At 46.2% G+C, this 15309-nt stretch overlaps 1 protein-coding gene across 6 annotated transcripts in view; it reads left to right on the top strand.

Annotated features, from left to right (window-relative positions):
* The window catches only part of znf827 (zinc finger protein 827), a 244379-nt gene that overhangs the window by 42274 nt on the left and 186796 nt on the right, over positions 1 to 15309 (top strand). For all 6 annotated transcript variants that reach the window (XR_011940162.1, XM_072496124.1, XM_072496125.1 and 3 more), the window contains exon 2: positions 13543 to 14556. Coding sequence is in view for 5 of the 6 variants with exons in the window: in XM_072496124.1 (XP_072352225.1) it covers positions 13543 to 14556 (1014 nt within the window). In the remaining variant the exon portion in view is untranslated. The remainder of the gene's footprint in view (positions 1 to 13542; positions 14557 to 15309) is intronic.

The raw sequence follows: 15309 nt of genomic DNA, 5'->3' as shown, positions 1-15309 counted from the left end.
TCACATTCCACGTGATCAGCTTGGACGGGGGGTTGATCGCGCCCCCCCCCCCTGCCAATCAGCCATCTCCCTTTTTCAGCCAGACACGTGCCCGCGCCCCCCGCTCGCTCCAGCCCTCCCGCTGGAGGCCCCCCAACCCGACTCTCTAACCGCCCCCAACAGTTGGCTCCCCTTCAGTCAGCAAAGCAGCGCCCCATCCCCCCCAACCTCCCAATCCCAACCCCCCGTGCCAAGCACCCGCTTAGCACTGATTTACCCCCCATTACACTTCCGTAAGTCTGCTGACCCCGGCCGCTCCCGCCTCTATCTCAGTCTTACTTTTGTCTCCTCCTTCAGGCCCCCAACTCCCCCTCCCCCACAGGGTAAGAAGGTAAGAGCCATCCAGATTCTTCCCATGCAACGAAAAACACAACCCGGGCATTACCCCGCCCCCTGAGAGAAACAAAAAGGGAAAAAAAAAGAAAAAGAAGAGCGAACAACTTAAATTCTACTACCAATCTTACATCAGGCCAATACCCGGTTACACATCCCTGCCAGTCACTCGCGTGTAACTGCCCCTTAGTTAGAGTACAGCTTTTCATGCACGCCTCATCCGGCGCATCAAAATAATGGTGCCTGTCCTGGTACGTTACCCAAACCATCGCCGGATGAAGGAGCCTGAACTTCACCCCTTTGCTGTGGAGGACCGCCTTAGCCCGGTTGAATCCCGCACACCTCTTAGCCAGTTCAGCTCCGAAGTCCTGGTATATGTGAATCTCGCAGTTCTCCCACTTACCGTTCCGCTCCTTCTTTGCCCAACACAAGACGCGCTCCCTGTCTGTGAAGCGGTGGAATGTTATCACCATTGCCCTCGGTGGTTCGTTCGCCCTAGGCTTCCTCGCGAGGGCTCTATACGCCCCGTCCAGTTCCAAGGGCCGCAGGAAGGCCCCCGTGCCCATCAGCGTCCCCAGCATTGTAGTCACATACGTGCTCGCGTCCGCTCCCTCCGCACCTTCAGGGAGGCCCAGAATCCGTAGGTTGTGACTCCTAGACCTATATTCGAGATCATCCGGTCTCTCCTGCCATCTCTTGTGTAGGGCCTTGTGCGCCTCCACTCTGACCGCCAGGCCCAGGATCTCATCCTCATTGTCAGACATCTTGCTCTCTACCTCTTTAATCGCCTTCTCCTGCACCTTCTGAGTCTCCACCATCTTTTCCATGGAGGCCTTCATAGGGGCCAGCATCTCCGTCTTCAGCTCTGCAAAGCAGCTTCTCACAAACTCTTGCTGCTCTCTTGACCACTGGGCCCACGCTGCTTGGTCCGCGCCGGTCGCCATCTTGTCTTCCCGGACCCGCTCCGCTCGCTTCCCCGCAATCGCTCTTTTAACGGCCCTGCTCCTGGTTCCCTCCATGCAGCAGTGAGGGGAACCTCTCCAGCGTCCTTTGCCACGCCGGGAATCACCGCCAAAGTGCCGTTGCCGCTCCGTTTAAGGGCCCAAAACTCCGATCCCGGCGGGAGCTGCCGCGTGCGCGACCTAATCGGACATGGCCGCTACCGGAAATCGCAACCTCCATACTCTTAATCATGACTCCGTGGACTTTGGTCTCACTAGTTTTCCCTTGAGCCACTCGAATGGAGCCAAGGCCTCTTCAATTGATCTTTTCAGATCCTTCAACGCGATTTGTCGGTGTTTCTCAAACTCTTTCCCCAATATACTAGTGGAAGCCTCGGCTGTTAGTGGAGTGGATGGAGAGAAAGAAGCTGATTCTGCCACCTTACTTCCCTTGGAGTCCCGAGAGGGTTCAGACTCCGTCGACGGGTTTCTGCTCAAAACCTTCTTATCTTTGTTTTTTCCGGGCATCTCAGCAACAGAGCACTCTACCTGACAACTATCAAAAGTTTCCAAGGACTGACGCCAAGAAAAAGGGCAAAAGGATCAGTTCGCTAGCGGAAGTCACCTCGTGCACATCTTCCTCCTACATTATGCCACCGGAAGTCCCAAGAATAGCTTTTCAAGACTAATTTTTGCATAACATTCTACCTTTCTTCAGCTAACTCAAAATGGACCAAGCATCAAACTGTGGGATTTTGCTGGTTTACCTAACTTGGTGCAGTTACCCACTAAGCTATTTGCAGAGCTAAAGAAGTTTTCTTTCTATAGGCTCTATGTTTACACAGATTTTCTCAGATGTATAGTCATATGTAGCTTTGAAATACAACACTTTTATGATAAATGCCAGAATACACCGTAAATTACATTGCACAAATTTACGATGCCCATCATAGTACTCAAAATTTAATAGCTGTTCACACTACAGATGATGCTAGCTGCACTGCAAAATAATCTCTGATTAATACCAACAAATCCCACAGGCTGTAAAACAAAAACACACAGGAATACTTTTTCTGTCCAGTCTAAACATTGATCATCTCTTCTTCAGTAATGGCAAAAAACACAGAAAAGTACCTTTTTGAAAGTTCACCCTTTTCGTGTGATCCCGAATAGAGTTGAGATTTTTTTACTTCCCAATACAGAAGCACTGCTTGAGGGTTCGTAAATATGTTCTTTTATCTCCTGCTGCTCAGGTGCTTTCACTTTATAATGCTTTTGTAGTTAACTCACTTGTCTCTAAATGATGATCCTACTCAGTAACAGATTGTCTCGTATTATAATTTAGGCCCAGATGATTATTGCAAGTTTTAAACTGATTTTGTTTCAAATCTTTGGCAATTAAGGGGCAATTTAGTGGGCCTCTCTTTCCCTTCTGTTGGTACAGAGGCAAGGGTATCCGGTCTCTCCAGCGCAAAGTTTATTGCTTGTACCATTTGTTTTTTGTAGAAATGTGATGTGAACTGTTTTAATAATCAGTATATACTCTCCCTCCCCGTACATTGGTGCTGAGGGGAGGGTACCTGGTTTCTCCAACACAAAATTAGTGTTTGTACCGTTTGGCCTTGTATATATTTTTTTTACTGTTTTTATTAAAAGATATGGCCAATGCACTAAGCCAGCACATATTTAGGTTGTGGGGTGAGACCCACGCAGACACAATTTTGAACCGATTCAGTGGAAATGTATTGCTTGCACCCAATTTTCTGAGGTTAGCTCAATTCACATACTTCAATTGCAGATTTGTACAAATTAAGAGATCAAACTTGTAGAGGAAGTGAAAAACTCCTGTGTTCAAAGGAAAGGGATAACTCAAGAGAAGGGAATAGATGAGTCAACTGAAGTAGAATATGAAGCAAAATTCTTGGCAAGTTCAAAGTAGCTCCCCCAATAATGGCCTTTCCTGTGGCTAAAAAGAGACGGAACTGCAGACAGAGCAGAGGGAACCCAAAGTACAGGCCTAAGTTTGAAGGCAAGTAGCCAAACAGACTCTCTGGTTGCTGAAAGTGATGTTGCATGTGAGCAGGGTGGCCTCTCTGGCACTTTTGCTGCTGTCTTCATGGGGTATAACTGCAGCATGCCTGGAAGAATGATCCAAGCTTCATGCTGCAGTTGACCATTGTTGTCACTGGATATGCAATTCCTTTACTGCACAGCAGATGTTTAATTTGATTTTGATTTGATTTATTGTCATATGTACCGAAGTACAGTGAAAAGTATTGTTCTGCGGCCAAGGGAACGTACACCGTATGCAGACAAAAAAGAATAATCAACACAGAGTACATTGACAAATAGTACATTGACAGAGTGATTGGTTACAGTACGGAACAAGGGGCCAAACAAAGCAAATACATGAGCAAGAGCAGCATAGGGCGTTGTGAATAGTGTTCTCACAGAGAATAGATCAGTCTGAGGGAGAGTCGTTGAGTCTAGCAGCTGTGGCAAAGAAGCTGTTCCTATATCAGGATGTGCAAGACATCAGACTTCTGTACCTTCTGCCTGATGGAAGGGTCTGGAAGAAGGCAAAGACTGGGTGGGAGGGATCTCTGATAATGCTGTCTGCCTTCCTGAGGCAGTGGGAGGTGTGTACAGAATCAATATGAGGGTGGCAAACTTGTGTAATGCGTTTGACTGAGTGCACCACACTGCAGTTTCTTGCGATCTTGGTCTGAGCAGTTGCCATACCAGGCTGTGATGCAGCCGATAGGATGCTCTCTTTGGCACATCTGTAGAAGTTTGTGAGAGTTGATGCAGCCATACCAAATTTCTTTAGCTTCCGTAGGAAGTAGAGACTTTGTTGGGGTTTCTTGACTGTTGCATGAATTAAACAGCAATTGACTGGGATTTTACGTGACCCGTCTACTTTTATGGTTGGCGGATGAGTCGATTGGCAAAGCGGCCTTTACGTTTTGGCTGCAAGCTCAATCCAGGGCAGGATGAAAGTCAAGGCTCAAATAAAATTAACAAATGTGCCTCGGCACTGTGGTCTGTGTATGATTGTGCTCGTAAACACTCGTGGCATAGTTTTTCCACTGATATTTTTAAGGGTCAGCAGCTCCCTCGGACACTCCGCAGCCGCTGTCCCCCTGAGGGAGATCATTGGAAGCACCAGTCTGCACGCTTCCTTTTCTCAGCAACTGCCCTCCTTCCACCTTCCCAGTAGCACTTGACCTTTGACAGCGCACATTTCATACTGGGTGACTGGTAATTGGCCAGCCAGAATACTATCATATTAACAACGCAATCTCTGATGGAAACAGGTTTCCCACATGCTCCTGCCCATTCTGACTTTGGGCGCACCCGAACATAAAGCTCAGGCCATAAAGCTGAAACCCATAAAGGTATTACTGGTATCACATTTGTAAATAGTTGTGCTGAGAGCTGCCTGGGTGAAAGGCTCTTGTGCTTTACATGGAATTCCTAGAGTACAGAAGACCGTTTGGCCTATCATGTCTGCACCGACTTCCCTGCCCTATCCCCATAACTCCACCTAACCGGCACATCTTTGGATAACTCCATCTCCAAGTTGAAGTATCATTTAGCTAAGCTGTTTCCCATTGCCATTCCCATTGGGTTAGGGGAAGACACTTTCGGAATAAAAAGAGGAATATCACAGTTACAGCTTTGGTCTTATGTAGTCTGCAGTTGAGGGACCAAAAGAGAAGAATATTACGGTGGCTGCACCTTGAGCAAAAAGTATATTAACTATATTGTTCATCGTGCCGAATACAGGTGAGAGCTCGTGCTCAGTTAGGAGACAAAGAAAAAGAGGCTGAAAGATTTGCCTAGCTTGGAGCTAGAGGAAGAAATCCACAGTACCCTTCAATGAAAAGCATTTCATTTTGGGAATTGGCGAAAGAGACAGGAACTTTTAAGCTGTGGGAGCAGACTGGGAGAAAGCAGTCTGTTGGAAGCCAGTCTAAGGAGTGCAGAGGCCATTAACAACCAGGGATGTTCCTCATTTTTAAATCATTGAACGCGAATGCCATGAGGCTAAAGCTGAGAAATCCGCAGTCGTTAAGTTTTGAAGGAATGTTGAAGAGTCAATTGTCTATAAGCAAATGGAAAGATCCCCATGAAATTTCATACTTCAGAGAAAAGCTGGAACACAGACTTTAAATCAAAATGAATTCCGGCTTACTTGGTTTAACTCCAGAAGGAGAAGTGAATGAACCCTCAAGACCATAACGCATAAAGGAACTCTTGGGTGAAATTAGAAAATAAAAGGGAAATTGGATTGAAAGTCTTGACAAACTTCAGTGTTAAGTTAGTGGGAGTGGCCTTGTTCGATTTGTTTTTAATGTATGGCGAAGTTTGTTTTTGTTTACAAATGTGAAATCTTGTGGTGTAACTTGATTACTGGGTGTTTGAATTTCTCTTTAAATGTTAATCTCTACGGAGATCACAACACCACGGAGGTCATAACACCTGGAACTCTAGCTATGAAGATCATGGAAATGAAGACAATCAATGATTTCAAAAGAAAATTGGATGGTTGCTGAGGGAAATAAAACTGCAGGGCGATGGGAATAAAATAGGGGAATGGGACTGAATGCATTTCAGAAAGCCGGCATGGACCTGATGGGCTGATTGACCTCCTGTGCCATATATGTGAAGGCATTAGAGGGAATGCAAAAAAGATTCAGGAGAATTGTTTCAGAGATGAGGAAATTCACTTTCGTAAAAGAGAAGCTGCAATTGTTCTTGGGTTGAGAGGAGATTTGATGGAGGTGTTCAAAATCATGAGGGGTCTGGACAGAGTAGATGGGGAGAAACTGTTTCGATTGGTGGAAGGTTCGAGGGGGGAGGTGGCAGTATAGTGGTAATATCACTGGACTTGTCCAGAGGACCAGGCTTGACACTCTGGGGACATAAAGATTCTAATTCCACCCTGGCAGCTGGAAGAATTTAAATTTGGTTAATAAACCTGGAATATAATGGCAGTCTTAGTAATGGTGACTATGAAACTATCATTAATTATTGTAAATATTTCTATGGTTCACTGATGTCCTTCAGGGAAGGAAATCTGCCATCCTTAGCTGTTCTGGCTTACATGTGACTGCAGACCCACAGCAATGTGGCTGTCCCTTAACTGCCCGGTGATATGGCCAAGCAAGCCACTCAATTCAATCGGCATTAAATGCTGGCTTTGCTAGCAATGCCCACATCCCATGAAAGAATTAAAACAAAACAAAAGGGAACAAATTTAAGGTAATTTGCAAAAGAAGCAATGGTGACATGAGAGAAAGCTTTTTTTGCAGCAAGTGATTAGGATCTGGCATTCATTGCCTGAGGGTGTGATGGAAGGAAGTTTGTTCAAGCCATTCAAGAGGGAATTGTTATCTGAAAAGGAAAAATGTACAGTGCTGTAAGGAAAAGGAAGTGGCAGTCGGTAAATTGTTCCTGCAGGGGGCCAGCTCTGGCATAATGGGCTGAATGGCTGCCTCCTGTGCTGTAACCATACTGTGATTCTATGACTATGAGCTGGCAAAGCGCTCTCCTTAACTTTCGACTGATTTGGCCTATATTAATTAGCAATTCCTAATGTCTTGCCAGAATACTTAATGGAGCCGCCAAGTTAAGAGTTAGTCACACCTCTTAGGGCAACTAATCAAGATAATGTAACTTATTGACCTCCCTTTCATGCAGTGCTCTGAAAATATGACTCCTTGTGATAGGACTGTGAGGGAACATCTAATATTAGTCGGTCAGAAGTTCAGATATTTTAATGATAACCTTGTCCCAGCTTCTTTTGGGACAAGGAGCCACTGTATGCACTAACTAAGCCCTAGTCTCCTTTATCTATAACAGAAAATCTAGGCTATGTTTTGGTTTGGTGTATTTCTGTTGTCATTTCATATTTGCTAGTCAGAGAAATATTGAGATGATTGAAGTCTAATTTTTCTTTTTGGGAAAAATAATAGACTTTACAAAAGAATAATCGCTTTGCGATAGCTACTCTGCCAATTTTGATTCATGGATTTTGCTCAACCCCGACCAGAAGACTCTCTTAACTTAAAAGATCAATTATTATAATGACCATGTGTTTTTGATACTTGAAATGATGTCAGAAAGGAAATCACAACTGGGCTGGGGGAAAAAAACAATCCCTGCATTTAATAAACATTAAAATTAGACATGGAGAAGCAATAATTTGAATTTAACCCCAGAGGTGTCCTCCCTCAGTAGAGAGTGTCAGGATGAATCGGGTGATGTCTTAACTATCCTTGAAGAAGTCGATAACTGGTTTCCATCTCCGGGCAAACCCCTCCACAGACCCTCTCAAGGCAAACTTGATTTTTTACAATCTAAGGAATTCCGCGAGATTGCTCACCCACACCCCTGACTTTGGCGACCCCGAGTCCCTCCATTCCAACAAGGCTGTCTCCGGGCTACCAGGGAGGCAAAGGCCAAAACATCAGCCTTTCTCGCCCCCGGACTACCAGGTCTTCCGACACTCAAAATCGCCACTTATGGACTCGGGACAACCTTCACCCTCAGCACCTCGGAACCCTACCCTCGCCAACCTCTCTTTTCCACACCACGTTCTGCCAGCCCGGGGGCGGCAGGTTGGAAAGGATGGCACCTGTTTCCTCACATAATCCTGAACCTGTAAATACTGGAACCCGTTCCCACTGGGCAACTCATACTCTACCAACTAAGCTCAAAAAGCTGACCCCCATGAACAGGTCTCCAAACTGCTCAATTCCAGCCGTGCGGAGCAAACCTGTGATTCCAGCAAATCAGTGCCCAAACCAAGACCACCCTCCAGCCTCACTGCCCCCACACCCTCAGGGCTACCACCGAGCTTGGGGAGTACCTGGCCAGCAAGAACGGCAGAGGCGCTGTCAATAGTGCCCCTGAGCTAGTGCCCTTCCACGAGGCTGCCTCCATCCGTACCCACTTACCTGACCATGGCTACATTTACTGCCCCATAGTCGTTCATCAAATTTGGCAAGGCCCCCTCCCCGTTCCAACAGCACCTTCTTCACCAGTGGAACCTTCCCTGCCCACACAAATCGCGAGATCAAATCATTAATCTTCCTAAAGAAGGCCTTTGGAATAAAAATCAGAAGGTTTTGAAACACGAATAAAAACCTTGGGAGTACTGTCACCTTCACGAGCTGCATCCACCCTGCCAATGACAAAGGGAGCACCTCCCACCTCTTAAAATCCCCCTTCATCTACTCCACCAACCTGGCCACCTAGTTGCTCCTATTCCCTTGCCATCTTGATGCCCAGATACCTGAAACTCGCCCCTCCCACCTTAAATGGTAGCTCGCCCAACCTCCGCTCCTGCCCCCTTGCCTGGATTGGAAAGAATTCACTTTTCTCCATGTTTAGCTTGTATCCAGAGAAATGGCAGAATTTCTCCAAAATATCCATGATCCCCCCCCCCCCCCCCCCCCCCCCCATACCTTCTAATGGGTTTGATATGTAAAGTAATAAATCGCATATAGTGAGACCGTGTGTGTGTGTGTGTGTGTGTGTGTGTGTGTGTGTGTGTGTGTGTGTGTGTGTGTGTGTGTGTGTGTGTGTGTGTGTGTGTGTGTGTGGAGTGTGTGTGGAGTGTGTGTGGAGTGTGTGTGGAGTGTGTGTGGAGTGTGTGTGGAGTGTGTGTGGAGTGTGTGTGGAGTGTGTGTGGAGTGTGTGTGGAGTGTGTGTAACCACGCAATATCCCCTGCCAACTCCTTGACACCCTAAGTGCCATTGCTAGTGGCTCAATTGCCAAGCAAAAAACAACCAGGAGAGTGGGCAACCCAGCCTTGCCCCACAATGCAGCCCGAAATACCCCAAACGCACCCGATTCGTCCTTACACTCTACCAGTGCCCGATACAACAACCGGACCCAATCCACAAACCCCTGCCCAAACCCGAACCACCCCAGTACCTCCCACAGGTATTCCCATTCAAAGACCTTCTATGTGTCCATAGCGACCCCCACCTCCACATTCCGTCCCTCAGAGGGCATCATTATAACATTCAGCAAGCGCTTAATGTTAGCCAACAGGTGCCTCCCCTTTACAAACTCCGTCTGGTCTTCCCCTATCACCCATGGCACACAGTCCCCAATCCGTGAGGCCAAGATCTTTGCCAATAATTTGCCGTCAACATTCAGCAGTGATATGGACGGTGAGAACCACGCTGCTCCGAGTCCTTATCCTTAGGATATCAAGGCCTGCAATAACGTGAGGGAGAACTCCCCCTTCTCCCTTGCCTCATTAAATGTCTTTACCAGCAGGGGCCCCAGGTCCCCCATAAAGTTTTATAAAATTCTCCTGGGAAGCCATCAGGCCTTCCCTGCCTTCATCGCCACTATACCCTCCATCACCTCCACCAGTCCAATGGACGCCCCCAACCTCTCTACCAGGTCCTCTTCCACCTTGGGGAACTCCAATCCGTAAAGAAAACAACAAACTCCATGTGGAGTTTCTGTCGCTCTTTCAACAACCCAGCCTCCAGGGCCTCCAAATACCTCCTGTCCACCCACATGATCTCATCCACCAGCCTAGCCATCTCTGCCCACTCTGTCTTATCCCAATGTTCACGTATCGATTCAACCGGTGCATGTCCAAGTCCGGGATCTTCCCCAGCAACCACCTCTCAAATTTAACATCATCCCAATTTGGGGCATAGATGTTCACCAAGACTACAGGCATCCCCTCCAATTTCCCACTTGCCATCATGAACCTTTCCCCCCCCCCCCCCCCCCCCCCCCAATCTGCTACTATATTCCCCACCTCGAACGCTACCTGCTTATTTATCAGCACAACCACCCAACGCATCTTCACATCTAACCCTGAGTGAAATACTTGGCCTACCACCCTTTCCTTAACCTAGTCTGGCCCCCAATCTTCAAATGCGTTTCCTGTAAAAATGTCACATCCGCCTTTAATCTCCTCAAGTGCATGAACACACGCAACCGTTTGACCGGCCCATTCAGCCCTCACATGTTTCATGTGATCAGCCTGGTCGGGGGAACCCCGCTCTCTTTTTACCCCCCTCCCCGATCAGCCATAGCCCCTCTTGGGACAACCCCCGACCTGCGCCACCCGAACCTCCAGGCCCACCCTAATGTCCACAGTCACCAACCCCCTCCTTATCGCACTAACCGCCCTGTCAGCATTTCCCCCCCACCACCCTGAACAACACAATAATCCTAACCCCTCCCCCCAACACTCCAACCACCTGCTCAACCCCCCCTGCGCTTCCGTGAATGAGCTCGCCCAGCATGGCAGCTCATGGTGCCAGCCATGCTACCCCCCACTGGATTCCCTGCCCCCGCTCGTACACTTCCATGGTGCAAACAACACCCAACACCATCCTCCCGCCCCCCCACCAAAGAACCCCACAAGAAAGAAATGCTTAAACTCCCTTGATGACAACGAAGCACTGGCTTAAATTCATTTAAGTGTTGAATTTTAGCGATAGGCTTTGCCTTAACCAGTACAAAGCTCTCCAGGAAATAGTGCATTCTCCTTCATGCATCAGCTTTGCTGCTCTATTGTGCCCTGTTTCACCCAGCAAAGGTTAATATGGTGGGGCTTTTGTTAGCATCGAATTGTAATTTGGCACATTGTTCCAGTTCGGAAAGAGTGTCTAATTAGTCCTACTCCTTAGTCATTGTCCATAGCCCTGCAATTTCTTCCCTTTTCAAATATATATTAAATTCCCCTTTGAAAGTTACTACTGACTCTGTTTAAACCACCCTGTCAGGCAATACATTCCAAATGGTAAAAACTCATTGTGTAACATACATTATTCACCTTGTTGCGGTAGGATGGATCCCCCTTTTCCATCTCTCAACTAACCGCAATGAGATAGTGTTTAAATCCTCGAGTGTTGGTCGATTAGTAAGTTTGCAGATAACACCAAGGTTGGTGGAGTGGCAGATAGTGTTGAGGATTGTCCGAAGATACAGCAGGACATAGATAAGTTGGAGACATGGGCAGAGAAATGGCAAATGGAGTTTAATCCAGACAAGTGTGAGGTAATGCATTTCGGAAGGTTTAACATAGGGAAATATACCGTAAATGGCAAAACTCTTAGGAATATAGAAAGTCAGAGAGATCTGGGCATGCAGATCCACAGATCTTTGAATGTGACAACACAAGTGGACAAGGTAGTCCAGAAATCATACGGAATGCTTGCCTTCATTGGACGACCATCAAGTATAAAAGCTGGCCAGTCATGCTACAGTTGTATAGAACCATAATGAGGCGTCACTTGGAATATTGTGCAGAATTCTGGTCACCAAACTACCAAAAGGATGTGATGGCTTTGGAAAGGGTGCAGAGGAGGTTTACCAGGATGTTGCCTGGTCTGGGAGGGGTGTTAGCTATGCGGAGAAGCTGAATAAACCCAGACTGTTTTCATTAGAATGACGGAGGTTGAGGGGTGACCTGATAGAGGTCGACAAGGTTATGAGGGGCATGGATAGAGGAGATGGGCAGGCACTCTTTCCCACAGTGGAGGGGCCAGTCACCAGGGGGCATAGGGTTAAGGTCCATGGGGCAAAGTTTAGAGATGTGCGAGGCAGATCTTTATACTCCGAGGGTAATGAGTGCCTGGAACGTGTTGCCAGGGGAGGTTGGGGAAGCAGATACATTAACGACATTCAAAAGGCATCTTGACGGCAGCACGGTGGCGCAGTGGTTAGCACTCAAGTCGCCAAAGTCCCAGGTTCGATCCCGGCTCTGGGTCACTGTCATATGGAGTTTGCACATTCTCCCTGTGTTTGCGTGGGTTTCGCCCCACAACCCAAAGATGTGCAGGGTAGGTGGATTGGTCACGCTAAATTGCCCCTTAATGGAAAAAAATGAATTGGGTACTCTTTTTAAAAAAAAAATTATAAAAAAAAAAAAAAAAAAAGGCACCTTGACAAATACATGGATAGAATGGGTATAGAGGGATATAGCACAAGGAAGTGCTGAAGGTTTTGGCTAAGGTTGGTATCATGTCCGGTACAGGCGTGGAGGGCCGAAGGGCCTATTCCTGTGCTGTATTGTGCTTTGCTGTGACTTTCAAGAGGGCACAAGACCAGCTTTCTCGTTTTAAAACAAAAGTTAATTTCTCAGCACCTGAAATGTGGTCGCAATAGCACCCACTCACTCTTTCACACAAGAAATAAATTATTCCAAAAGAGGTAGCATGTACTTGAATTGAACTCACAGTGAAATCACTTGGCAACAATAGATTTAGGGCCCAGTTCTGCAAATCAATAGGTGAAAGGGTAGCCCCACTTTCTCCAAAATGCTAAGAGTTGCTAGGCAATGCCCTTTTGCTGGGTGTGATTCTTTGCTGTAGTCTCCATCTCCCAAGACTGTATGGCCACTACAGTTTTGGTAGACGTTTAGATAGTAATAGTCAAGTCCTGAGGAGATATTGGTTGCATTTTTAATTTCTTCATGCCTGGAAGGTTTCATTTAGTGATCTGGCCATGCAGGCAGGCTACTTCCAGCCTTGGGGCAGTCTCATGTATGTTGCCCCAAAGAGAAGGCAAGTCCCTGACTCCCTAGACTCAATCTTGTGTCAAGGAAACTTGTCAATGTTCCATTCTACTTGTTAAAAGCAAAGTGTTTGCGGGCATAATTATGTGTGCATGGCAATCTCCCCATAGTTCTTTTGCCAATTATCTTAAATATGTGTCCTTGCATTACTTGCCTCCTGCAAGTGGAAAGTGTTTTTATATCATCTGTCAAAATTCCTCATAATTTTGAACATCTCAGTTGACTTCCATCTAACTGTCTCTGCTCTGAGATCAATCCCAACTTCTCTAATCTATCCACAATTGAAGTTCCTCATTTCTGAAACTCTTCCAGTAAAGCTTCCCTGTATCCTCTTGGGCCTTGACATTCTTCCTAAAATGTGGTGCCTGGAATTATGCACAATACTTCAGTGGAGGCCGAACCAATGCATATTTGTAAAGAGCACTAGGAAATTTATTTTCAAGTTGAATAAAGCTGTAAACAAGCAATAACACACTTATTCAATAACGTTTTGTGGATTTGAACATCTCCAGTGAGAAGGTTTTTGAATTCTGGAAATATATATCGTCTTTAGTTTTCTAAGATAAATTACCTCATGGGGAATGAGTACATTAAACAGGTTACAGTTTCATTAACAATGTCATGGAATATATGACTGATAAATTTTCCAATTTCATTTCAAGATGGAAATGAAGACGAAGCAGGAGGAGAACTGGGTGAAGAGGAAAATTGGTTTGAAAACGCCTCTGAAACGCCGTCTGAAATCTCCTATTTAGATGTACAAGAAGATCTTAATATATCACCCGGGGACAAACTGCAAGAACAAGAGACCTCTCCAGAAAGCTCCTTGGGGAGCACAACTCCCATAAGGAACTCCTTGGAATTGATAGTTTCTGAAAATGATCGATTCAAAGACAACTTGGAAAAACAGGACGCATTGTCACCTGTTCCATCACCGCTTTTACGTGAAATGGGGTCCCATGTATTACATAAACCCATGAGTAGCAATTTGAGACGTCTGTTGGAGGCTGGGTCGATCCGTGCCGACCCTGGCCTGGGAGCTACAGAAAAAGACAATGCTGCAGTTGGTCTTGGTTCAGCTGTGCCTTTGTCACCATCTTCCCCTCATGCACTACAACTAAGCGCTCTTGCTAGGAAGTTAGCTGCTAAGCAGGAGCAAAGTAATCATTGTAGTCCAAGTAACAACTTTATGTGGAATCAGGATATTTGGCTGCTAAATTCGTCACCTTGTAGTTTATCACCTGTTTCAGCTACACAAAAGCTTAAGGATGCTGCAAATGCAGTTCGTCTAGACAAAAGTCTGACCAGGGAAGAGGAGCCAGTGAGATATAGCCCATACACTTCGCCTTATAGCCCTATACAAAAGCAGTCTGCTAGTTCAGCGCTGGCTGCTCTCTCAAAGAAAGTTAGTGAAAGAAGCCTGTCTTCTGCTCAAGATCATAAGCGTCCAGGAATTACTTTCCTTTCTCTGGCCTCCATGACCTCATCAGCAGCCCTCCTGAAAGAAGTTGCAGCTAGGGCTGCTGGGAATATGTTGGTTGAGAGGAAAGATCAACTCATCCCAGGAGATACCTTACAATCTTTTGAAGTGAAACAAGAAAAACTGATTCCAACAGTTCCAGTTGAAATGCTATTGCCTACATCCAAACAGAAGATTCTGAAATATACCAATAAAGGTACGTGCTGTCAAAAGTATTTCATTTGAAGTTCTTGATGTATTTCTTATACAAATTTCCCTATTTTGGCTTGTGCATATTTATTTTAGCTTTATCTTGAAGCATTTCTGGACCTGTTGGGCTATATACGTGAAAGTGAGATGTTAAAGGTACCTGGTGCTATTCTGAGGTAACCTGGAAGTATAGTTTGAGGGGAAGCCGAGTTCTGCATTTGTGAACCTATGCAATTCATTTTAGTAGACTGATGTTGGAGTGCAGCACAGCCCAAGTTTTCCCATCACAGGTGATGGAATAATATTCAACAGATGCAGAGATATTTTCAAAACATACTAGCATGACTATAACATTACAAATCCATATTATTTTTGGTCCCCCCCCCCCCCCCCCTCAGGTTGTCTGCAGTTGTCATATTACTTATTAACATCTATCTTGGATGTGCCCGTATTTCATCCAGCTAAGCTTTGGAACACTGACAACATCTTTGACACGCACAGACCCACACACACCACCAATGCCACCAATTCCATTCCCCACCCACCAACGCCCCTTCCCACCCTTAGCTGAGCTTCCAATCTTTATTAGAAAGACTATTTCCATCTCACTGACCAGCTGCTTCCACCCTCTGCCTCAGCTCACCTGCTGTTGAAAGCTCCTCAGTCTCTTTATCACCTCCAGACTTGACTATTCCAATGCTCCTCTCGTTAGCCTCCCATCCTCCACTCTGTAAACTTCAGCTTGTCTTGAACTCTGCTG

The sequence above is a fragment of the Scyliorhinus torazame genome, chromosome 3 (assembly GCF_047496885.1).
Source record: "Scyliorhinus torazame isolate Kashiwa2021f chromosome 3, sScyTor2.1, whole genome shotgun sequence".
NCBI classification, from domain to species: Eukaryota; Metazoa; Chordata; class Chondrichthyes; order Carcharhiniformes; family Scyliorhinidae; genus Scyliorhinus; species Scyliorhinus torazame.
The sequence above is the reverse complement of the archived record's forward strand: the minus strand, read 5'-3'. Positions and strand labels throughout refer to the sequence as shown.